Consider the following 25,000-nt stretch of genomic DNA (forward strand, 5'->3'; position numbering starts at 1 on the left):
GTACCTTATTATTTTTTCTAATATATCTATCTATCTATCTATCTATCTATCTATCTATCTATCTATATATATATATATATATATATATATATATATATATATATATATATATATATAAGTATGCATGTATGTATGTATATGTATATCATCATCATCATCATCATCGTTTAACGTCCGCTTTCCATGCTAGCATGGGTTGGACGATTTGACTGAGGACTGGTGAAACCGGATGGCAACACCAGGCTCCAGTCTGATTTGGCAGAGTTTCTACAGCTGGATGCCCTTCCTAACGCCAACCACTCAGAGAGTGTAGTGGGTGCTTTTACGTGTCACCCGCACGAAAACGGCCACGCTCGAAATGGTGTCTTTTATGTGCCACCCGCACAAGCCAGTCCAGGGGCACTGGCAACGATCTCGCTCGAAAATCCTACAGGAGCCAGTCAGGCGGTACTGGCAACGGCCACGCTCAAAATGGTGCATCTCATGTGCCACCCGCACAAGAACCAGTCCAGGGGCACTGGCAACGATCTTACTTGGCTTGCCGGGTCTTCTCACGCACAGCCCATTTCCAAAGGTCTCGGTCCGTAGTCATCGCCTCGGTGAGGCCCAATGTACGAAGGTCTTGCCTCACCACCTCAGCCCAGGTCTTCCTGGGCCTACCTCTTCCACGGGTTCCCTCAACTGTTAGGGTGTGGCACTTTTTCACGCAGCTATCCTCCTCCATTCTCACCACATGTCCATACCAGCGCAATCGTCTCTCTTGCACGCCACAACTGATGCTTCTAATGTTCAGCTTTTCTCTCAAGATACTTACACTCTGACGGGTATTCACATTGACATTACACATCCAACGGAGCATACTGGCTTCATTCCTTGCGAGCTTACGTATGTCCTCAGCAGTTACAGCCCATGTTTCACTGCCATGTAGCATGGTTGTTCGTACGCATGCGTCATACAGTCTGCCTTTTACTCTGAGTGAGAGTCCCTTTGTCGCCAGCAGGGGTAAGAGCTCTCTAAACTTTGCCCAGGCTATTCTTATTCTAGCAGCTACACTTTCAGCGCACCCACCCCCACTACTAACTTGGTCGCCCAGATAGCGGAAGCTATCGACTACCTCTAGTTTTTCACCCTGGAATGAGATAGAAGTTGTTTCCTGTTTGTTTGCAGTCTTTATTGCACCTGAACATCTGCCACAAACAAAAACTAACTTGCTAGTTAACCTGCCTTTGATGTTGCTGCACCTCTTATGTGTCCATAGCTTGCACCGGGTACATCTTATAGAGTTACTACCTACTCCTTTTCTACATACTGAGCAGGGCCATCTACCTGAAGGGGTTTGTGTTTTATCTACCTTCCTACTTATTAGGATTTTGGTTTTAGCTAGGTTGACTCTAAGGCCCTTCAATTCTAGACCTTGCTTCCACACCTGAAACTTCTCCTCTAGTTCTGATAGTGACTCCGCAATTAGGGCAAGGTCATCAGCATAGAGGAGCTCCCAGGGGCAACCTGTCTTGAACTCCTCTGTGATTGCCTGGAGGACTATGGTAAATAATAGGGGGCTGAGGACGGAACCTTGGTGGACCCCTACCTCTACCCGGAATTCATTGCTGTACTCATTTCCAACCCTCACCTTACTGGCCGCATCTCTGTACATGGCTCGCACAGCTCTCACTAGCCATTCTTCTATCCCAAGTTTCCTCATTGACCACCAGATAAGGGATCGGGGGACCCTGTCAAAGGCTTTCTCCATGTCAACGAAAGCCAGGTACAGAGGTTTATCCTTGGCTAGGTATTTCTCTTGCAACTGTCTCACTAGAAATAAGGCATCAGTAGTGCTTTTACCTGGCACGAACCCAAACTGCATCTCATCTAAATTGATTCGCTCCCTAATTAGTTGGGCTATGACCCTCTCTGTAACTTTCATAACCTGATCTAACAGCTTGATGCCTCTGTAATTATTTGTATCTAAAGCGTCCCCTTTACCTTTGTAGCAGTTGACTATGATGCTGCTACACCAGTCATAGGGTATGACTCCTTCGTGTATCACCTGGTTCGTAATACGGGTGACTAGGCTATAGCCAACACTGCCAGATATTTTGAGCATCTCTGCAGTGATTCCTGATGGGCCGGGGGCTTTCCCGGTCTTCATACTCTTAATTGCTTTATCTACCCTGGTACTATCAACTCGGATAGCTGGTCCCTCTATTGGGTCGACATAAGGCAGGCTCTCTTTCTCCCATTCATTCTCTTTATTAAGCAATCTATCGTAGTGGCATCTCCAGACCTCTTTCTTTGCATCCTCATTTAATGCAAGCGTACCATCATCCATGCGAACACATTTCTCTCCTACAACATCACTATTCTCTCTCCTACACTGTCTTGCAACCCGAAATACCTCGAGTCTTTGGTCCTCACGGCGCAGAACATTGGCAAATCTTTCCTTATCTGCTTCCCCTCTGGCTAAATAAACCTGTCGCCTAGCCTCCCTTCTGGCACATTGGTACAATTCCCTGCTACCACCGTTCTTCCAGTCCTTCCAAGCTTGTTTCTTTTGTCTAATAGCCCTGTCTACCTCCTTGTTCCACCACCACGTTACTCTGGGTTGGGAGGGGACCTTACACCACCCACAAATCTGGTCGGTGGCTTTCAACAGGTTGTCCCGCAGAAATCTCCAATTGTCTTCCACGTTGTATGATGCTATATCCCCTTCTATTTCGTTAAATGCTTCAAGTAACTTGTCTCTAAGTCTCTGTCCGTTTGCAGGGTCTTTAAGCTTCCACACCCTTCTTCTCCAAGCCTGTCTAATTCTGGGCACCCATTTTGCCTTGATCCCAAAGTCGCTAACTACTAATCTATGTTGTGGGGTACATTCTTCGCCAGGGTAGGTTTTGGCATTTATAAGCCGCCCTCTTTCCCTATTTCTGGCGAGGATGTAGTCGATTTGGCTAGAGTGTCTGCCGGAGCGGTAGGTGACTAGGTGACTGGCAGGTTTCCTGAAGTTGGTATTGCAGACTATAAGATTGGTTGCATCACAGAACTCCAGCAGTCTGGTTCCCTCCTCGTTGCGGGAACCGAAGCCATAGCCTCCATGTATGCCATGGAAGCCCCCAGCACGACGTCCGACATGACCGTTGAAGTCTCCAGCCACAAAGAGAAGGTCCCTGTCACTCGTCGACGAGGTAGTTTGCAAGAGGGTGTCATAGAATTGGTCTTTCAGACCATCTGGTAGCCCAGGTTGAGGTGCATAGGCTGAGATGACAGTAGCTAATCTATGATGAAGCACTAGTCTGATCTTAAGTACTCTGTCACTTACTCTAACGACCTCGATTACCTTATCCACCCATTTCTCCGCTAGAAGTATTCCTACGCCCCCGACCCCGTCAGTGTTCCCTGCCCAGAAAATCTTGTACCTGTGTTCTTTGCCTGTGAGGAACCTTGCAGAACCTCCTCTCCATCTTACTTCCTGGATGCAGCACATATCTACGCATCTCCGTTCAAGCATCTCAACAATTTCACCAGATCTACCTTTCAGCGTGCCGACGTTGAGAGTATATATGTATATATATATAAATTAGTAAGTAAGATGTACAGGTTTCAATTCATTATGGCTGTTTGAAGTGACTCCTTTAATTGATTAATGAGAACGTTGTATTGTTTGAAAGAAACCATTTTCATCAGGTAACTGCACAGACTTCAAACATAGATGATACAACCACTGCCTTAACATATTCACATCAATAATGGAACTCAAATTATTTACAATGTTTTTGTTGTCATATCTTCTGCAGAAAGAGTTTAGAAATTCATGCATATCTTGTCAAGTTTACTATACTTTAGAGAATAGCTGAGAAAATAGTAGAGGATCAGGATAAAATGAGTGGTGACCTAGTTACACTTGGAAGACAATATGTTGAATGTAGTTTTGAACCATTTAGAATCATATCCATTGGGAGTTGTCAACTGTATTCCAGTAATGGCCATAAGTCAATTAATGTCAGACAATCTACTAGACTCTCAATGTACTGGAATCATATATCCAACTTTATCTACACGGAAAGGGCAGGGCATGGCGTAGTAATAAGGGAATGCCTGATAAGAAATGGATGATAATTGGAAAAAAAATAAAGGATAGGAATGGCCAATACTCATATATACTTATACATATACATATATATATAGGCGTAAGAGTGGCTGTGTGGTAAGTAGCTTGCTTACCAACCACATGGCAGAGTTTCTACAGCTGGATGCCCTTCCTAATGCCAACCACTCCGAAAGTGTAGTGGGTCCTTTTACATACCATTGGCATGAGGGTCTGTTAGGCAGTACTGGCAATGCCATGCTCAAATGGTGTTTTTTACGTGCCATCTGCACAGGAGCCAGTCTAGTGGCACTGGCAATGACCTTGCTCAAATGTTGTTTTTCATATGCCACTGGCACAAGTGCCAATAAGGCGACGCTGGTAACGATCACGCTCAAATGGTGCTTTTTACGTGCCACCGGCACAGGAGCCAGTCAGCAGCCTTGGCAACAATCATGCTTGGATGGTGCTCTTAGCGCTCCACTAGCACAGATGCCAGTCATGTGATGCTGTCATCGAATTTGATTTTGATTTTGCTTGCCTCAACAGGTCTTCGCAAGCAGAGTTTAGTGTCCAATGAAGGAAAGGTATGCATAAGTGGGCTGGTTACACCACTGACATAGGCCATGGGTTTTGGTCTCACTTAGCCTGCCGGGTCTTTTCAAGCACAGCATATTTCCAAAGGTCTCAATCACTAGTCATTGCCTCGGTGAGGCCTAATGTTTGAAGGTCATGCTTCACCACCTCATCCCAGGTCTTCCTGGGTCTACTTCTTCCACAGGTTCCCTCAACCGCTGGGGTGTGACACTTTTTCACACAGCTATCCTCATCCATTCTCACCACATGACCATACCAGCACAGTCGTATCTCTTGCACACCACATCTGATGCTTCTTAGGGCCAACTTCTCTCTCAAGGCATTTACACTCTGCTGAGTATGCACATTGACATTACACATCCAGCAGAGCATACTGGCTTCATTCCTTGCAAGCTTACGCATGTCCTCAGCAATCACGGCCCATGTTTCACTGCCATGTAGCATGGCTGTTCGTACAATGTGTCATACAGTTTGAGCAAAAGGCCCTTTGTCACCAGCAGAGGTAGGAGCTCTCTGAACTTTGCCCAGGCTATTCGTATTCTAGCAGCTACACTTTCAGAGCATATATATATATATATATATATATATATATATATATATATATATATATGTGTGAGTGGGCAGTTTAGCCTAATGGCAAAGTATTCAGCTGGAGTCTTTGAAGGATATGGGTTTGAGTTCCTTGGTTGGTTGTTGACAAATTCTTCTGCCTTGTAAAAGTAATTTATCCAGTATTTCTGTTGTTCTAGCAGCAACTCTGCATTTGAAAAGATACATACATACATACATACATACATACATACATAAATACATACATACATGCATAATCTCAGTAATATTCATTGTCAAAAATATTTCTCACCACAGTGAAACATAGTACTTTATCTGTTTTCTACTCCAAAATTATAACTCTGAACATTACTTACCAACCCTGCAGACGGCAATCATATAAATCAATACGATCTTCATCATTTATTGGCCATTTTATCCCTGTAAGGAAATAAGGAAATAGAAAAGAAAAAGGAATGTAAATGCTGATACTTTTTGAACTGTTACAGCCGTGGATAAATACATAGATAACTGTTTTATTACAAACTATTAGTTCTCATATTATAATTGTAATTGCACGTAATTAATTGCTGTGTGAAGCCAAAACAACTAATGCAGAACATACGTATTTTAACTGATGACTAGAGTCAGACTTGTAGACGACTTTTAAAACAATTCAAATGGAAAAAACCTAAGTTGTAACACTTGAGAATAACTTGACAAATGTAAACACTGAAATTAAAATAATTACAATGGGATGAATAAGATGGAAGAACAAGGCACTGTAAAAGCAAGAAGTAAACACAATTTTAAAAGGGAAGGAAAAGGAGAAAAGAAAGAAAATGAGAGAAAGAAGCTGACAGAGAGATAAAATTAGATATATTTATCTTTTAAGGAACAAAAGGAAGAAAAAAATTATAATAATGGTTTCAAATTTTGGCACAAGGCCAGTAATCTTAGGAGGAGAAGATTAGACAATTACACGGACACAAGTGCTTCATTGGTACTTTATTTTATTGACCCCAGAATGATGAAAGGTAAAGTTAACAGAAGCAAGATTTGAAATCCGAATGTGAAGAGTCTGAAGAAATGTCACTAAGCATTTACCCAACATGTTAATGGTTCTGCCATCTTGCTGTCTTAATAATAATAACAATAATAATGGTTTCAAATTTTGTGACAAGGCCAGCAATTTTGGGGAAGTGGGTTAATTGATTACATCAGCCCCAGTATTCAACTAGTACTTATTTTATCAACCATGAAAGGATGAAAGGCAAAGTTGACCATGGCAGAATTTGAACTCAGAATGTAAAGACAGATGAAATGCTGCTAAGTATTTCACCTGGCTTGCGAATGGTTCTCTCAGCTTGCTGCTTTAGCTCACCACCTTAATAATAATGGTTTCAAACTTTGCCACAAGGGCAGTGATTTGGGGGAGGAAATGAGTCAATTACATCGACCCCAGTGTTTCACTGGTACTTAAGTTATCGATCCCAAAAAGATGAAAGGCAAAGTTGACCTCGGTGAAATTTGAACTAAAACTGTAGCGGCAGATGAAATACTGCTAAGCATTTCGCCCAGCATGCTAACAATTCTGACAGCTTGCCGCCTTAATAATAATAATAATAATAATAATAATAATAATAATAATAATAATAATAATAATAATAATAATAAAATCAAATTATGACAAACGTAAATAAACAAACGAAGTTTGCTTTTAGAAGCGTTGAGATGTCTTTTAGAAAGTTAAAGAAGTGATTTTAAATTCTCAATCGCAGAATAATGCTAATAATATAGCCTGAACAGGATAAACTACCCCTATTTTGCAGAGAAAAGTGTAGGTGGCTAGCTGTGGAAATAATAAAATACAAATGGATAGGAAAGTGAAGAGCAAAAGAGTCATAAAGAGGAAAGGGTGCATAAGTACATGAGGACTGATGTTGGTAAACTGTGAAAAGCATGGAATTTTTGAAGGATGCAGTGCCCTGGCAGTTAACAACTAACATGACTATAGTTTGTTTCATGTGTTGACAATTCTGAGCTTGAAAAAAATGTTTCCAAAAGAATTGGAAGATTTTTGTAACCATTTTTCTTTTACTCTTTGACTTGCTTCAGTCATTTGCCAGTAGCCATACTGGAGCACCAGCTCAAAGGTTTTTTTTAGTCCCGGTTCTATATACATAATATACATAATGTAGAGATAACTGCAGCTGCCAACACCATCCAGCACCCTCAGTATCAGCATCAACATATAGATGATGATTAAGAACCATCAGAGAAAGATGTATACTATAATTTTACAAAAGAGACAGAGAAAGTGTGTGTGTGTATGTATGTGTATGCACCTGTGTTTGTGTGTGTGTGTGTACATGCAGGCATACCTGTATGTCTGTTCATATGCAAGAATACAGGTGAAAATAAGCTTGATCATAAAGGAAAGAGAGAATGGTGGGTGGAAAATGTCAGCAAACATTAAAAAAAGAATCAAACATAATGGAAAAAGGCAAAAAAAACAAAGAAATTGAAAGAACTGAGGAAGGGAAATTTTTTTTTAATATTTGGCGTTAGGAAGGGCATTGGCGTTAGGAAGGGCATCCAGCTGTAGAAACTCTGCCAAATTAGATTGGAGCCTGGTGTTGCCATCCGGTTTCACCAGTCCTCAGTCAAATCGTCCAACCCATGCTAGCATGGAAAGCGGACGTTAAACGATGATGATGATGATGATGATGATGTGGTTATACTTACCGGGATAAACTCTCATGAAGCCTACAGCACTACCAAAGTATTGCCAAGATAAATTTGAGTCATTGTCTTTATTTTCCTTAAAGACCTTGTCTAAGGCACGAGTCCACTGTACTCCATTGAGAACATCGAGGGCTGAAAGAAAAGAACTGCATGTTAATAGCAATGACACCAAAAGATGCTTAACAATTTCAGAAATGGTTGAAAGGAAGGAGGATAGCTTACTTTTGTGGTACACATAGGTGGCTACATGGACTGTGCTTAAATTGAGATTAACAGAAGTTGTGCCGTACTCTTGTCGTCTCTCAACACGTAAATACTGGAAGTTCTCCATCAATATTTGTGCGTCTCCTCCCATGGCTCGTAAATCATCATCAGTAATGAGTAGTTTGGCATTTAAATAATCTACCTAGAAAAAAAAAAAAAAGAAAACAAAAACACAATGGGAAATGAAAATGGAGGAGAAATGAAGAAAAGAGGTAATTAAGGTAGTGATACCCCTTTTACTCTTTTACTTGTTTCAGTCATTTGACTGTGGCCATGCTGGAGCACCGCCTTTAGTCAAGCAAATCGACCCTGGCACTTATTCTTTGTAAGCCTACTACTTATTCTATTGGTCTCTTTTGCCGAACCGCTAAGTGATGGGGACATAAACACACCAGCATCGTCTGTCAAGCAATGCTAGGGGGTCAAACACAGACAAACAAACTTACACATATATATATACATATATATGACGGACTTCTTTCAGTTTCCATCTACCAAATCTACTCACAAGGCTTTGGTCGGCCCAAGACTATAGTAGAAGACACTTGCTCAAGATGCCACGCAGTGGGACTGAACCCAGAACCATGTGGTTGGTAAGCAAGCTACTTACCACACAGCCACTCCTATAGTTATATTATTAATATTTAGCAGAAGTAACAGAGTGACTCAAGGGCCAAGTGCTTTGACTCAAGGGCCAAGTTAGGAAGGGCATACAGCCATGAAACCATACCAAAGCAGACTTAACTGGTGCTGGTACCACATAAAAAGCACCCAGTGTACTCTGTAAAGTGTGTCAGCACTTAGCAAATTAACCCACAAAACTCTCAGCCCTCGAGTCACTCTGTTACTTCTGCTAAATATTAATAAAATATATACACTCATGTTTTGACTTTTATCTTTCTTGTAGATTATTTGCATTGCCAAACACACACACACACACACACACACACACACAATCATCATCATTATCATTTCTATGTTAGCTTTCCATGCTGCCATAGGTTGGAAGCTTAGGTAGGATCCGTGGTGTCCAGTAGAGTAAAATAGGAATCACAAGGAGTCTATAAGCAAAAAATAGTTGAGAACCATGATTTAGATGAAATCATTCTCTTATAAAATATGCTTGTGTGTGTGTGTGTGTGTGTGTGTGTGCATGTACATGTGTGTGTGTGTGCGTATATATGATTGTGATGTAAGCTTTTCAACCGCACAGTGATGGCCATGCTAGAATTTATCAAATCCATTCAAGGAAATTCTATTTATTAATGCAAAGAGGAAAAGAAATAATCATAACAAATTCAGTTTTCCCTTCCTTTACTATGATAAAGCAAAAAAGTCGGTGACATTAATGTAATTTGACTTTAGCATGTTAGTGACTGAAGGGAAAGCCATAAGTCGACTGCACTGTATAAATGCAGATCTAAGGATGAAAGTATAAACACCGAAAGGAAATATGATATGAAAAGAAAGGGAAAAAGTAGGTGGGGGCATGAAATGAGTTTAGTGGAGGAAGCATGCAGCCTGTTAACTTGAACAGCAAAGGTCTTTATAATGGCATCTGGTAAATTCCACATGGTAATTATATGATGGTAAACACGTCACCTATAACTATTTCTACAGTAAATATATTACCTGTAATTTAACCATGGCAAATGTATCGCATGTAATTTCATCAAATAGTGATTTCATTGCAAGGTAGTCACACCACAAACCCATATGTGAATGGTAAATTCATTCTTATGCTAAATTTGGTGTTGGTAAATTCATCATCAGAGTTTTTTTATTTGTAGTGTAAATATGTAGCTAAAGTTTATTTTCAAGTTTTATTTGCAGAATAAATACATCACATATACTCTTTTACTTGTTTCAGTCATTTGACTGCGGCCATGCTGGAGCACCGCCTTTAGTCGAGCAAATCGACCTCAGGACTTATTCTTTGGAAGCCTAGTACTTATTCTATCGGTCTCTTTTGCCGAACCACTAAGTTACGGGGACGTAAACACACCAGCATCGGTTGTCAAGCAATATATATGATGGGCTTCTTTCAGTTTCCATCTACCAAATCCACTCACAAGGCTTTGGTTGGCCCAACGCTATAGTAGAAGACACTTGCCCAAGGTGCCATGCAGTGGGACTGAACCCAGAACCATGTGGTTGGTAAGCAAGCTACTTACCATACAGCCACTCCTGCATATGGTTAACAATATGAAGGAAATTCAAAGAATATCTATTGGAAATTTACTCAAAATATACATAAAAAATATCTAAGTTAATTTTATGTATGTGGGTGCATGTGTGTGTGTGTGTGTGTGTGTGTGTGTGTGTGTGTGTGTGTGTGTGTGTGTGTGTGTGTGTGTGTGTGCATATATATGATTGTGATGCAGTAAAAGGCATAACTATTTCAAATTCGAGGAGGAAAGAAACATTTTAAAAAGTGAAATTTTGAGCAATGCCTCTTAACCCTTTTGATATCAACTTACCTGAGATTATAATTGTGTCTATGACATGAACATTTTGTATTAAACTAATCTAATTTAAAACCTTCCATCAAAATTTCATGTTAATTTATGTTCCAAAAAACGGGTTAATAATAACAAAGTTATTTTACTAAACACTTCGTTATTTTAAAATATTAAAATAATGGTAGTGTGTTTGAATAGAAATATGGCAAAAAAACATGTTAAATAATCCAACAGTTTGTCACTTCATTGATGTTGCATTGAATTCTTGCTGCACTATATATATATATATATATATATATATATATATATATATATATATAAATATATATATAGGGAGAATTCACAAAAAGACAAAAGACGAAGACAGGTGATGTAGAAAACAAATGGATGTATTAGTATAACGCTCAGGAATTGAAAAAGTCTTTAACGTTTCGAGCCTACGCTCTTCCACAGAAAGGAACACAGAAAGAAACAAGGAGAGAAAAAAAAAATATGTGTAATATATATTTCGCTGTGTAGATTTTCTGCAACAATACATTGATTATTATTTCATTTCCTCATTGTTCCTTTTTTAACATTTCTACAATTTTCCAGATCATAAGATGAATGTTTTGTCATTGATTTTTTTTCATTTTCCTTGTTAATGAAATGTGATGTATTTTGTCTATGGATAAAACTTTAGATAATTCTTAACAATGCATTTACTCAACAGATAAAGCACACTGATGATTTTTTACCAATGATACAATTAGCCTGATGACGAATTTACATAATGGCTCTTGATTTAATTATTTTGTGATGAAATTACCAAGCAATAAAATTATAGGAGATATATTTACTGCAGTATAATTGCCTGTGATGAACTTGCAGCAAAACCTTTATAAATAGCAGTGTAAAAGACAGAAGAAAAATATACATCAATGAGGTGTAGGCTATTGTTGGTGAGTGAAAGCTGGCTAGTCATATGGGTAACATTTGCTTCAAATGTGTACCAGAATATGTTTGTGTGTGTGTGTGTGTGTGTGTGTGTGTGTGTGATGGGTTCAAAGAGGAAAATAATCTTGGCTACTGGAGAACTGATAAAACTTTTAAGTTAGCAGATACTAGTACTACAGATGTTCATAGAAACTCAACAAATTCCAGACATTTTGTTGATAGTTTTAAATTATTGAATTATGCACTGGTACTTTTATCTTGCAAGATCTTTGTTGAAATACACTGAAATTTATTTAAATATCACTTCTCACTTTTCAACCAAACAATCAGATGTTATTTTACAACATTGGTTGCAATGTGGTTCCATTCTTCCCTTCATTGTTCCTTCTCTGACGTTTGGGGATGAATTGTTTGACTATGACATCTTCCCAATGATCGTTAGAAACAGGTCCTCAAAAATCAGAGTATTTAACTTTTTTAGTATTTAAACTAGTCATATCTGGCCAAATTATTCTACTTATTTTATCTTCAGATCAGCCAAATCTGGCCTCTCACAGCAACCCTACAATGTCATTTTAAAAATAAACAATCACATTACCAAAATCTCAAAGCTATAGGATAGTGCACAATCAATTTTAAAACAATGTGAATAAATAAGCATTACGTTTGACAAAGTAATCTGAATGTTAAAGGGTTAATGTTATATGAACAATGAATATGTACTAGTGAAAAAGTACTGTGTTCTGTACCTCAATATAGTTTGGCAAGAGAAAGATAGAAACAAAAAAACCATTGGAAAAGGTGGTGAAGTCAGATCTGAGGATGCTGGGCTTTACAGAAGAGATGATGAAAGATTGAGATTATTAGTAGAGTGCTCTATTGCAGATCCCTTTCCCAGCCCATATCAGCATGGAAAAACAAATGTTAAAATGTTAATGATGATATTAAGCTCAAAGTGCATTTTATCATTAGATTGAAAATATCAAAGAGAGTTATTCAGAAAAATGTTGGAAATTACCTTTCATCTGCCATTTATTATGGTTTTAGGACTATATTTATGCAGTTACAATTTAAAAAAAATTTAGAATGGAAGAATAAAAAACAAAAAAAACAAAAGAAAAAACAAACAAACAAGCAACAGTGCTCATAAGCTTTTCAAGTAGTCCTAGAATAGAGGATGGGGGATTGATATGGCTAATGCTTAGGTTTAAACTTTTGTAATTTAGTAGCTGAAAGGAAAATGTAGGCATAGAGTTGCAAAAAATGCAATTACGAAGAGAAAGATTGGGAAAAATATTTTGTGTAAAGGGTAGAGAATGAGGTATAGTATGAGTAATAAATGTAAGAATGATGAGTGAAGTGTATATATTTAGGCAGAAGTTGTATAAAATTGGTCATTTTCTGAGCAGAGACAGTTTTAAGAGAAGACAGAGACAGACAACAGCTTGCTAATATGTGAGTAGTTTAAAAGTGTTGATGAATGAAGCTGTGTATCTTTGGTAGCATAAAAAAGAAAATTAAAAAGAATAAAAATGATTCACACTAAAAGTGAGAGGAGTACTCCAGGATAATTTGGACTTGTGCATTGCATAAAGTCAGCAACATTTTATGGCTGAAATACATTGGCCCTCTGTCAGTTATGATGACAAGTTTTGCAGTTGATCTAATCAACAGAACAACCTGCTCATGGAATTAACGTGCGAGTAGATGAGCACTCCACAAGCATACATACCCTTTATGTAGTTCTCAGGGAGATTTGGTGTAACACAGAATGTGAAGAGGGTGGCCCTTTGAATTACAGGTACGACTCATCTTTGCCAGCTGGGTGGACTGGAGCAATGTGAAATAAAGTGTCTTTCTCAAGGATACAACATGCCACCAGGAATCAAATTCACGACCTAATGATTGTGAGCCACATACCCTAACTATTAAGTCACATGACTTCACAAGGCTGAAATATATTCTGAACTTGAAAATCAACAGTCCTAGAATTCCTGATGCAAATTTATTGATGTGATATATGTATAGCTGCCATGAAAAGACATTAGAAATAGCCAAGCAAATCTTATTAAATCTGTGTGATTAAGAAGCTTGCTTATCAAATCATGGGGTTTGGGATTTAGCACCATTGTGTGGCAACTTGCACAAGTGGCTTCTACTATAGCCCAAAGCTGATCAAAGCCTTGTGAGTGGATTTGGTAGATGAAGGTTGAAAGCAGTGTGTTTGTGCATGTGTGTGTATATATAAGTATGTGAAGGGTATGTTTGTTTCCTTCTGTTTTGACATCATGTTGTAATAGCTATAAATAAGTACCACTATCATACGGAAAAAGAGATGGTGGCAAGTGTCAGGGCATACGCTCAAGGTACAGAGGTCATAATATAAGTGGCAGGGTATTGCCAAAGAAGCATGAGTAGAGAGTGGGAGTCAGGAATGTAGTGGCTGGTGAAAACCTGGGTATATAGAGGGGATGGGGGACTACTGAATAGCGATGATACAATGAGCAGGGCCGAATAGATAGGATTGGGGAGTGAGAGATAAACATAGTACATGAAAGAGGAAATATGAGGAAGAGAAGAGACTTAGTTTGTTGGTGTAGGGTGTAGGAAAAGTTTGTTACAAGTGGGTGGAACATACAGCGTTACTAGAACACAGTTTCACTGACACGGGTGGGTTTTTTCAAGAACCTCATATCACCAGATATCTCGGTCCATTGTCATTTTCGCCACAAGGCCTAACATCCTGAGATTAGTCTTCACCACTTCATCCCATGTCCCTCTGAGTCTCCCTCTTCCACAGGTACCATCCACTTTCAGTGAATGGCACTTCTTTATACAGCTGTCTTCATCACATGTCCAAACTAATGTAATCTTCTCTCTTGCATGCTGCATTTAATTCCTCTTATGCGCAACTTCCTCTCAACACATTTGCACATCCAACAGAGCATACTACCTTCATTCCTCTCCAGTCTACACATGTCTTCTGCATTCAGAGCCCATGGAGTATAGCAATTTGCACACAAACTTCATACAGTCTACTTTTCACTCTGAGAGAGAGTCTTTTTTGTGGCCAACAGAGGTAATAGTTCTCTGAACTTCCACCTCATTCTTATTTAGAAACAATCATTAGTCAAAATACATATTAAAATTGGGAATGATAGAGATATTCCTTACATGTCTATCTAATATGTAAAACTTTATAATTTCTACTAGCAAATGAAAGATGTGTAATGGTGAATAAGTAATACAAAAAAAATTCCATTTTCGTTTTGCTATGTGTGCATGTGTGTGTATGTGTGCATGCATGTGTGTGTGCATGTATATATATATATATATATATGTATATATATGATGATATATGTATCAAAAGGTAATCTTGATCTTCAGCTTAACATGGAGGTTGTGCTAGAACACAGATTACTGCATTGTTTACCTTGAGAAGTAGTATTAATACCTTCTAGTATTAATACTGCTTCTGTCACTATTATATATATATATATATATATATATATATATATATATATATATATATATATATATATATATATATATATATATATATATATATATATATATATATATATACTTACATATACATAAACAAACATGCACAAACATATATACATATAAATTGTCGATGTTAATCTTATGGCAAGTTGAAACACTCATAGTCCTGATTGACTGCTAGCAACCACAGGCAGTCTCAAACAGATTGGTATTACAAGGGTTAAAAAGGGAAACTGCTAAGTCACAGATTTATAGAATTTATCTTTCCATTTCCATTTTGAAAATCCAAATCCTGTGGCAAACATAGGAGCTAGATTCATATTATATTTGTAACAAAAGCAAAAGAAACCATTTATAACACCTTATATCAAAATATATTGACACTGCTTATAATTTTATATAAATCTTACAAAGTTTTTGTAAACAAGGTGAGACATTATTTGTCAAAAGGTTGTTCGTTTTGTTTCTTCATTCAAATAGAACATTTTTTTTTTAATGTAGAAATATCTAAATCAAATATATTCTTTAATAGATACTCTGAGAACTCATCATCATAGAGTGCCACTATCAGATTAAAAGTTAACAGTGAAAAGTAATCAGAAAACAATGAACAGATATTAAATTACCGGTGGATTTACTTCTACTGTATAATTTCTGTAGGCTTCTTCTGCTGCTGAAGCAAGTTTCTGGAACAAAAATAGAAAAAAAAAAAAAAAAAAAAATTAGAAAAGATTAAAAAAAACAATAACAATACTTTTGAAAAAAATTCCTATATATTTGTAAAAAGAAGAGTGTTTTGACTGTTAACAATGATATAGTAATGTGTTTTCTTTTTATTTTTATTTTATGGTACACAGTAAAGAATTAAAGGTTTTATCAGATGAAGTAACACATTAGGAAGGCCTCCCCACGAAGAATTTTCTTGTTATACATATATATCATCATCATCATCAACACTTAATGGCCGTTGTCTATGCTGGGCAGTATGACTGGGCTAACATGCTGGAAGGTCGCGCCAGGTTTCAGTTTGATTTGGCATGGTTTTCCACAGCTGGATGTCCTTCCTAACACCAACCACTCTGAGAGTGTAACAGGTGCTTTTATGTGCCACCAGTACAGGTGCTATTTGTGTGACACTGGTATCTGCCATGACTGTGATTTGCTCAGCTTGATGGGTTTTCTTCTCAAGCATGACATAAAGCCAAAGGTTTTGGTCATTGCCTCTGTGAGGCCCAACTCTTGAAAAGAGCTTGGCCACTTTGCCTCCATTGGACCCAATGCTTGAAAGGAAATCAACCACCTCGCCTCTGTGAGCCCCACCCCCCACACACATTGCTGGTGCTGGTGCCACATAAAAAGTATCTGATCCACTCTGTAAAGTGGTTGGCATTAAGAAGGGGCTCCAGTCATAAAACCATGTGAAAGCAGACAGTGAAGCTTGGTACAGTCTGCAGACTTACCAGGTCCTGTCAAACCGTCCAACCCATACCAGTATGGAAGGCAGACATATGATGATAATGATGATGATGATATACACTGATAATATTCATGTAACTGGAAGTTTCTCTGCACACCCAAACTGCTCTAAATAGCAGCTCAATCTCTTAAATCATACCCTATTGTCTTAAAAAAAATGAAATAACCTAGATAACAGTCTTACATATATGAGAGAGCATTGTCATGGTTAGAACACCTTTTTGTCATCACAAGGCAGATTTCGTGCTAAACAATGACAACGGTTTTTTTTTAAGCAAATAAACCTCTATGAGGTTGCTTGACCTGCTAGAGATGCTAGTTAAAATCTCTCTCAAATCACAATATATTATTGTCTTAAAAACACACACACATTGGATAATGTAGTCCAATGTACTTAGATCCCAGAAAAATGATGAGATGGTCATAGCTTGAATGCCTTTGCTGGTTGAAGGTTGACCTAGGACCAAACAGCATCTGTTTTTTGTAAAAGCACATTGAAATAGGAGCATAAGATTTAGAAAAATTTAAAAAAATGTTAATGTGTTTGCACACACATTTTTAAAGGACAATATAGATATGAATGATTGGGTTTAGATATAATTAGTGATGCAACGTAGGGTTAATGTGGGTACAGCAATAATGATAAGCATACAGAAAACATTTCTTGATAAGGATAGATTCTAGGGTTTATAATAATGAATTCTTTTACCAGTAGAGAAAGTGTGAGTATGTGGATTGTACAAAGGCAATATCTATTAAGCTTAATAATCTATGGTTCAGTTACTTTATTTTCTTGTCCATATACTGACTAAAGATGTAAAAATACAGAAATATACTTTGTACCGAGATAAAACATTTATGAACAAAGATAAAGAATGTTCCTGTTTATATAGAATACAAACACAACACAAAGTCTCTGGTTAATACGTGTTTTTTTCTAAAATATATAACTGGAAAGTTGACTGTATTTATATGTGCAAGAACGAAAGAGTCAGAGCTATTTCCTAAAGAGACAAACACCTGGATGTTTATGTGTATTCATAATGAAGCTACTTAATTAAAAAAGATACACATGTAACATCAAAGGGATATTTATTTCAGCACGTACAGCAGTCTACTGGGTGGTTACATTATTTGGCCTAATTTTCTATTTTTATGGAAATGTATATATATCAAAGATACCATTAACACAATGTAAATTGTGCTGCCATCATATTTCTTTTAAAACATTAATATTTTCTTTTGTCAAAGAATTCTCAGGAATATATAACATAAAACTTCAATTATTTTGTTGCTAACTGTTTCTTTGAGTATCCCAGAGCTTCTTTGAACAATGAGTTACAACTTTAGTTAGTATCATGAAAATCTCAGCTTCAAAGTAATTATTATTATGTTTTTCACAATGGAAAAAAGAAGACATAAGTAAATCTTTACAAAGAAAACAAAAAAAAAAAAAAAAAAGAAAGAAAGAAAAGAAACAGATCTTAGATAAAGGAAAGGTGAAATCTAAGAGAGTCTATGGCAATAATGTGTATCAGGGCGAAGAAAAGATCAGAACTGATAGAAAAAGTAAAGTTATAGTTAAAGGGCAAGATTAAACAAAAAGCTAAAATGAAAATGGTAATATAATGATGATGATAATGATGATGATGGGATGATGGTGGTGGTGGTGGTGATGATGATGACGATGATGATGACAATGAATAAATAAATAAATAAATACATAAATAAAGACGAGAAGACTTAAGAATTAGATATTGATTTCTGTAGGGAGGTAGCGTTATCAATTGAATAATGAAGGTCCTTGCTGGTACTTATTTCATTGATACTGGAATGATTAGACAAACTACCCATCCTAGTAAGAATATATTTGGAATAAATACTGTAAGTTGTTCTGATATTTTTGCTATTTCCCAGTCTTCCAATCATTGTTTGCTAGAAAAATGAAGCAATATTTTTCATACTTAAATTGATATTTTAATTTGTGAGGTAGGTTAATCACTCACTCTCCTCTGTTCTATTCCCAATCAGCATCCATCTCTTATTCTTATGCCCACTCCACCATTCATATTCCACCTCTACTCCTGTTCGACATTCACTACATTCATCCCCTCTATATACATCTGACCTCCTTCACCTCATGTCTATATCCACATCACTCTCCTATCACATTCTTACAACTTTATCCGCAATCCTCCTTTATTCTTCTGTATCCACACTCTTTTTTATATATCTCTTAGACATATTAGTTTCAAATTTTGGTACAAGTCCAGCAATTTTTGTGTATTAATTACTTTGACCCCAGTGCTCAACTGGTACTTATTTTATCAATCCTAAAAGGATAAAAGGCAAAGTTGACCTCATCAGAATTTGAAATCAGAACATTAAGACAGATGAAATGCTGCTAAGCATTTTGCTCAGCACAGTAATAAATATGCCAGCTCGCTGCTTTATATATATCTCAGACATATTACTACAAGAATACATTCTGGCACCTCTCATCACCTTATTTACCTCTGTTTGAGTCCCACTCCAGCTTTTTCCACCCACCCATGTAAAATACAAGGCAGACATGAATCTTCTTCATAAAACGTAAACCTTTTGGTGTTTTTTCCCCACCATGCTTTAACCTCTCAACACCTTACTGAAAGCAATCACCTTATGTCCTAACCTCCCTTTCAGTTGAGGAGTCTCTTTAGTCTTGCAAGTAGCAAAGTCACCTCATTAGTGGTGGGCCATGAAAAAAAATCACCCAGTATACATTATAAAGTGGCTGGTGTTAGGAAGGGCAACCACCTATGGAAATTATGCCAAAACTGTGACACTAGAGCAAGATGTGATCCTCTGATTCATTGGATCCTATTAAAATGTCCAATCTATGCCAAGATGAAGATGATAATGATGATGATGATGATAACAAGTCCTTTCATGAGTAACCAATATAAGCTGGCCAATAGAGAAGATATAGTTTTATTAAAATGAAGCTTATCAGCAGTGCAAGAAAAATAGTTTTGAAATTTTTGCATTACCCAGCATTCTTAGCATGATGTGAAGAAGAGGAAATTATGATATTCAATTTTTGAAATCATGATGAAATTGATGTGAACTTTAGTTGGATCAATATTATGGAATTTCCTGATATTTCTCGAGTAAAGAGAGAGTGACTGATGCATTGGTGCATCTTTTCATTGAAAGTCATGTTACTTATCTAATTTCACACTAAGAGTTTTCTTTTGCCTCTTAAGAGGCTGCAGTCATTGAGCTGAATGTCAAAAATAATGAATTTGCCATGATTATTAAAAGAGAGAGAGAGAGAGAGAGAAAAAAAAAACTATTGTGGTTGCTATCATTGTAGTGCTTAGTTTAAGAGAGTGATCCATTTGTTGACGTTGTTTATAATGGCTTGTAGATATATACTCTGAGTGTATTATATTGAAGAGAAAAGTTGGACACCAACCATCAATGCTGTTAATGTGAGTAGTAAGATGAAAAAAATATATGTAGAATAAAACAGAGTCAATTAAGGAGCCTTGACATACTCTGATCCTATTAAATATGTTACTGCTGCCTTAGGATAGCTTTTTTTTATTCATAAGGCATTTCATATAAAATAAGATGACTTTTTATGTAGAACAAGAAGTGAATCATTGTAGAGAAATTTCAGAGATACTCAAACAGTAAATCTTCCCCCAAAATACCATCATCCACTGTATTGGATACAACAGAAAGGTCTAGTAATAAGAGATATATGGAGAAATTATAAACAGTCAGCATTTCAGTTTCATGGCTGTCAAATTGCCTTGGTAAACAATTTGTTGAGTCGAAGATGATTACTTTTTGTTACCATATTTATGTTGAAATATATTGACTTTGTTATAACAATTTATTTTAGAATAATGAGTATGTGGCTGTGTGGTAAGAAGTTTGTTTCCCAATCACATGGCTCTGGGTTCAGTCCCACTGTGTGACATCTTGGGCGAGTGTCTTCTATTATAGCCTTGTGAGATGATTTGGTAGCCAGAAACTGAAAGCCCATTGTGTAAATACATATGTCTATGTGTGTATGTCTTTGTGTCTGTGTTTGTCCCCACCACTATTTGACAACTGGTGTTGGTGTGGTTACATCCCTGTAACTTAGCAGTTCAGCAAAAAGGACAAATAGAGTAAGAGTACCAGACTTAAAAAAAGAAAAGTTCTGGGTTGATTTATTTGATTAAAATTCTTCAAGGCAAAGTCCCAGCATGGCCACATTCTAATGATTGAAATAAATAAAAGAAAAAAAAAAGATAATTTAGGAAAATTATTTTGTCATTGTTAATTTGGAGTTTGAAATATTAATTAATATGGAATTTTGATGGGAGGTTGAATATAGATCACTTTTAAACAAGAAGTTTAGATTGTAGACAGGCTGGTATCAAAAGAGTTAAATGAAGTGACAATGTGTGATTTTCTCATGAAAAAGACTGACATAATTGGACACTAATTTTTCAGTATTCCATTATTAAGATTATCCCTGGTCTCAGTGTCCTATTTATAGGACAATGAGTATTTCCATTTCTACCTGAAGTAAAGGAGTTTTAATAATTTTTTTTTTCATTTTAACCTATTTTCAATCATCTGTAAAAATTGAAAAGTAATACTCAGAAATTTAAGTACTCTGGGATTTAATGGGTTAAAAGAACAGTAGTTAAATTTTTCAAACTTCTATTGGGCAATTTCCAAAAAATTTAAAACAAGATCTTAATTTTATAATCATCATTTTTCTAAATTGATATTTATACAATCAAAGTAATGAGATGGCAGAATCGTCAGCATGCTGGGCAAAATGCTCAGTGGCATTTCATCTGTCTTGATGTTCTGAGTTCAAATTTTGCTGAGGTCAACTTTGCCTTTCATCCTTTTAAGGATGAAAGACAAAATACCAGTTGAGCACTGCAGCCGATGTAATTAACTTACCCCTCTCCTCAGGATTGTTGGCCTTGTGCCTAAATTTTAAATCACTATTTTATACAAATATATAATTTTAGCATTGGACTTGATGAACACAGAGAAGAGAGAAATATAGGAATATGATAATTTTTCTGTGAGGAAACTTTGGAAAAGTTTAGAAGTAAAGTTATAATCTGAAGAAAATATAAAATTAGATGCTGTATTTACCTTGATTTTTTTCTTTTCAGTGTTTATTTTTGTTGAGTGTTAAAAATTTTTTTCCAGTGTCAACCATTTTGTTACAGAAACCAAAATGTTTTGTTGTTAAATTATAAATTTTATTTTCATAGTGAAATATGCTTTCTGTTTTTTTTTCAACAGACCATTTAATTTAAAGCTAGATATTTAGCAAAATGTGTTAATGTCTTTTTCTTTTTTCTTTTTGTCAATATTCATATTTACTCTTAACTTTTCCTCTCCTCATTATTCTGAACTCGATGAATTCTCAGTCTATACACTTTGGTCTCCTGCCAGTAGGGAATTTCTTTTTGCTGTGTTTAGAATTTTGGCACATATGCCATGGCAGCAAGTCATGAGAGATAAGAAATTTATGTCTAGTTTTGACACAAGATCTAGATATATGATTGTGGTTCCATAGTCACAAATATTTTTACAGTTCTAGAAGTGGAGAGATTGCCATTGTGTGAGATTTTAAAGAATATTTGGTTGCAGATAATTTTAGTTGGATATGTAGTGAGGCTTCAGCCAAGTTTCAAGCCATTTTGCTCAGATTCCCCAGTTTGGGACCACAGCCTAACTGCATTGCCATAAAAAGTTAGACTGGTTATGAGAAATTAACTGTCATCATAAATGCATAAATACCTATGAGAACATGATTCAACCAATCAGATTAGCTGGTGGGTAACCAAATAGCAGTATACTTGAACACAGTTTTTGTGAAATTTCCAACCAAATAGTTCTGATAAAAGTTCTAGAAGTTTCGACTCAATGTTATAAAAGCTGGATCTTAAACTCTCCAACAGAACAACCTCAGGTGTTACACAGAACTCTATTTGTCATTTTAGTGATAAGATGTTCTCCCTCTTTCTACTTTGTCATTGATAATCATGAACAATTTTCATATAACTAAAATATTTTATACTATGAAGACTTTTAACTATCAGATTTACTATTCTATGTATGTTGCTTTATTCAAATAGTTGTTGTTGTGCATATAGAAATGCAAATGTTCCAGATAATAAAAAAACATGGAAACTTATGTAAATATTAGTATGGTTATTCTCACTTTCACATGCAAAATACCCAATATTGTGTACTATTGATGATAATTTAATGACCAAACTGACATAAAAGTGCATTATCTTCGTGTCTTTCATACAGATTCTGTTACTTGCTAGATTGCTAGAACAACAGCTATTGTATTGCTAGCCTAGGGATAGGTTTGACAAGGTTTTAGGTAATGGGAAATTGTACCAAGTTGTCAACAAATTTTACTATATTATTGGCATAGCTGATGGTAAAGGAAATATTGAAGCTGAAGACATTAGAGCAATGATGAAGAAAAAGTTGAGAAGGTCACAGAATTTATCATGAGAACTATTAAAGACTTCGTTCTCTATATACAAGATAATACACATCATTTCCATAGGATGAAATTTTACATTTGAAATCAGCACATTCAATCAAAATGTGTACTTAACTACTGGTTGTCTGTTGAGGCAATCATATGACAAGCCTGCTTTCTTAGTTACATTTAACTTTAAATGCAAGCTACATTGCTTACTCAGCCTTGGAGAAAAAAACAAAACAAAAACAAACAAACAAACAAACTATCCTACTTTAATTTATATTCATAAAATAATTAAATTTATCATTTCTTTGTTAGGATTGATATGATAGGAATGTCACAAATGCTATAAGATACAAAAACTTTGTATATAAATACAAATTAGCTTAATTGTTTCTTTAAGATTATCATATAGGTTTTAAATTAAAACATAAATATCAATAAGAATAACGAACCTACTTAATTGCTTATAGCAAATTAAAACTAGAAACTGAATATTATGGAGAGAAACAGGAAATATAATGCTGTTATGCTTCCTGAGATTCCTACAGACTTCTATAGCTGCTTTGAGACACTAAAACTTCAGAATAATGCAGAAGACCACAACAGTATTTATTACAAAGTAGCAGAATGATGTGAAATTTTATAGCATATATGGAACTGCAGAAAATTAATAAGAAGAGAAGGAAGACACTGAAAAATGTATGTTGGAGACGGAGGAGAAAAAGGAAGAAGTACAGATAGATGGAAGGAACAAGGAGGCTGAATGGACAGTGACAGAGAATAAAAGGGAAAAGAGAAAGAAGAGGAAGAACAATCAGTGTGATATGGGACCCCAGACCAACTCCACCCCACCCAAGACCACTCAGACCCACCCTCCCCATACAGACATCAAACCCACCGACCCCCTCTCCCCACAGAAAAAACAAAGAAGAAAGAACAGACGCCACAAAATTTACAAGACCCCTCTCCCAGTGAAAAAGGTTACATATACATGGAGGAGAGAGTGTTGTCACTCATTGATGGGGAAAAAGGAAAGACTAGATCAAAGACTAAAGAGGACTCAGGACTCAGAGGTGGCGTGTGGTGTTACTCAGTGTGGGGTGAGTAACACACTTTTCATATTCTCATTTCTCAAATTATCATTCACGTATCATTATTTTAATATTTTTATTTTAATGTTTTTCATGTTCCTTTTCATGTGTCATTCATATCATCATATTTTTATTTTAATTGTTATATGTCCCCATATGTGTTGTAGTGTCCCCCTCTGTGTAATGCCTTTATGGCAATTTAAAAGAAATAAAGAAGCTTGCTTCTCAATCACATGGTTCTGGGTTCAGTCCCACTGTGTGGCACTTTGGGCAAGTGTCTTTGCCTTGGGTCAACCAAAGACTTGTGAGTGGATTTGGTAGATGGAAACTGAAAGAATCCTGTCGTATATATCTGTGTGTGCATGTGTGTGTGTCCTTGTGTTTCTCCCCCTCCATCATTGCTTGACAACTGGTGTTGGTGTGTTTACATCTCTGCAACTCAGCAGTTCAGCTAAAGAGACAGATAGAATAGATACTAGTCTTTAAAAAGAAGTCATGGGGTGATTTGTTTGACTAAAATCCTTCAAGGTGGGGCTCTAGCATGGCTACACTCAGATGACTGAAACAAGTAAAAGAATAAAAGAATATATATTTAGAAGGGAAAAAAATTAATTATAATTTCAGAATTTTGCCACTGATTAAATTCAGCAGATTGTCCAGCAAAATTTTAAACTCAGCGTCAACCTTTTTATTGTAAAAATAATTTGTCAACTTAAATGTATTAAATAAATGATAATCTACTTAAGTATATTGGGTATTCTTTCAGTTAATA

The 25,000-nt window shown here is 36.4% G+C and overlaps 1 protein-coding gene across 3 annotated transcripts in view; it reads right to left on the minus strand.

Annotated features, from left to right (window-relative positions):
* LOC106867600 (voltage-dependent calcium channel subunit alpha-2/delta-3) overlaps positions 1-25,000 on the minus strand; it is a 669,388-nt gene that overhangs the window by 171,125 nt on the left and 473,263 nt on the right. For all 3 annotated transcript variants that reach the window (XM_089349471.1, XM_089349470.1, XM_089349472.1), the window contains 4 exons: positions 15,768-15,827; positions 8,195-8,378; positions 7,973-8,104; positions 5,602-5,665 (listed from right to left, as the gene is read on the minus strand). In XM_089349471.1, the coding sequence (XP_089205597.1) occupies positions 5,602-5,665; positions 7,973-8,104; positions 8,195-8,378; positions 15,768-15,827 (440 nt within the window). The remainder of the gene's footprint in view (positions 1-5,601; positions 5,666-7,972; positions 8,105-8,194; positions 8,379-15,767; positions 15,828-25,000) is intronic.

The sequence above is a fragment of the Octopus bimaculoides genome, chromosome 3 (assembly GCF_046866305.1).
Source record: "Octopus bimaculoides isolate indiv1 chromosome 3, ASM4686630v1, whole genome shotgun sequence".
Lineage (NCBI taxonomy): Eukaryota > Metazoa > Mollusca > Cephalopoda > Octopoda > Octopodidae > Octopus > Octopus bimaculoides.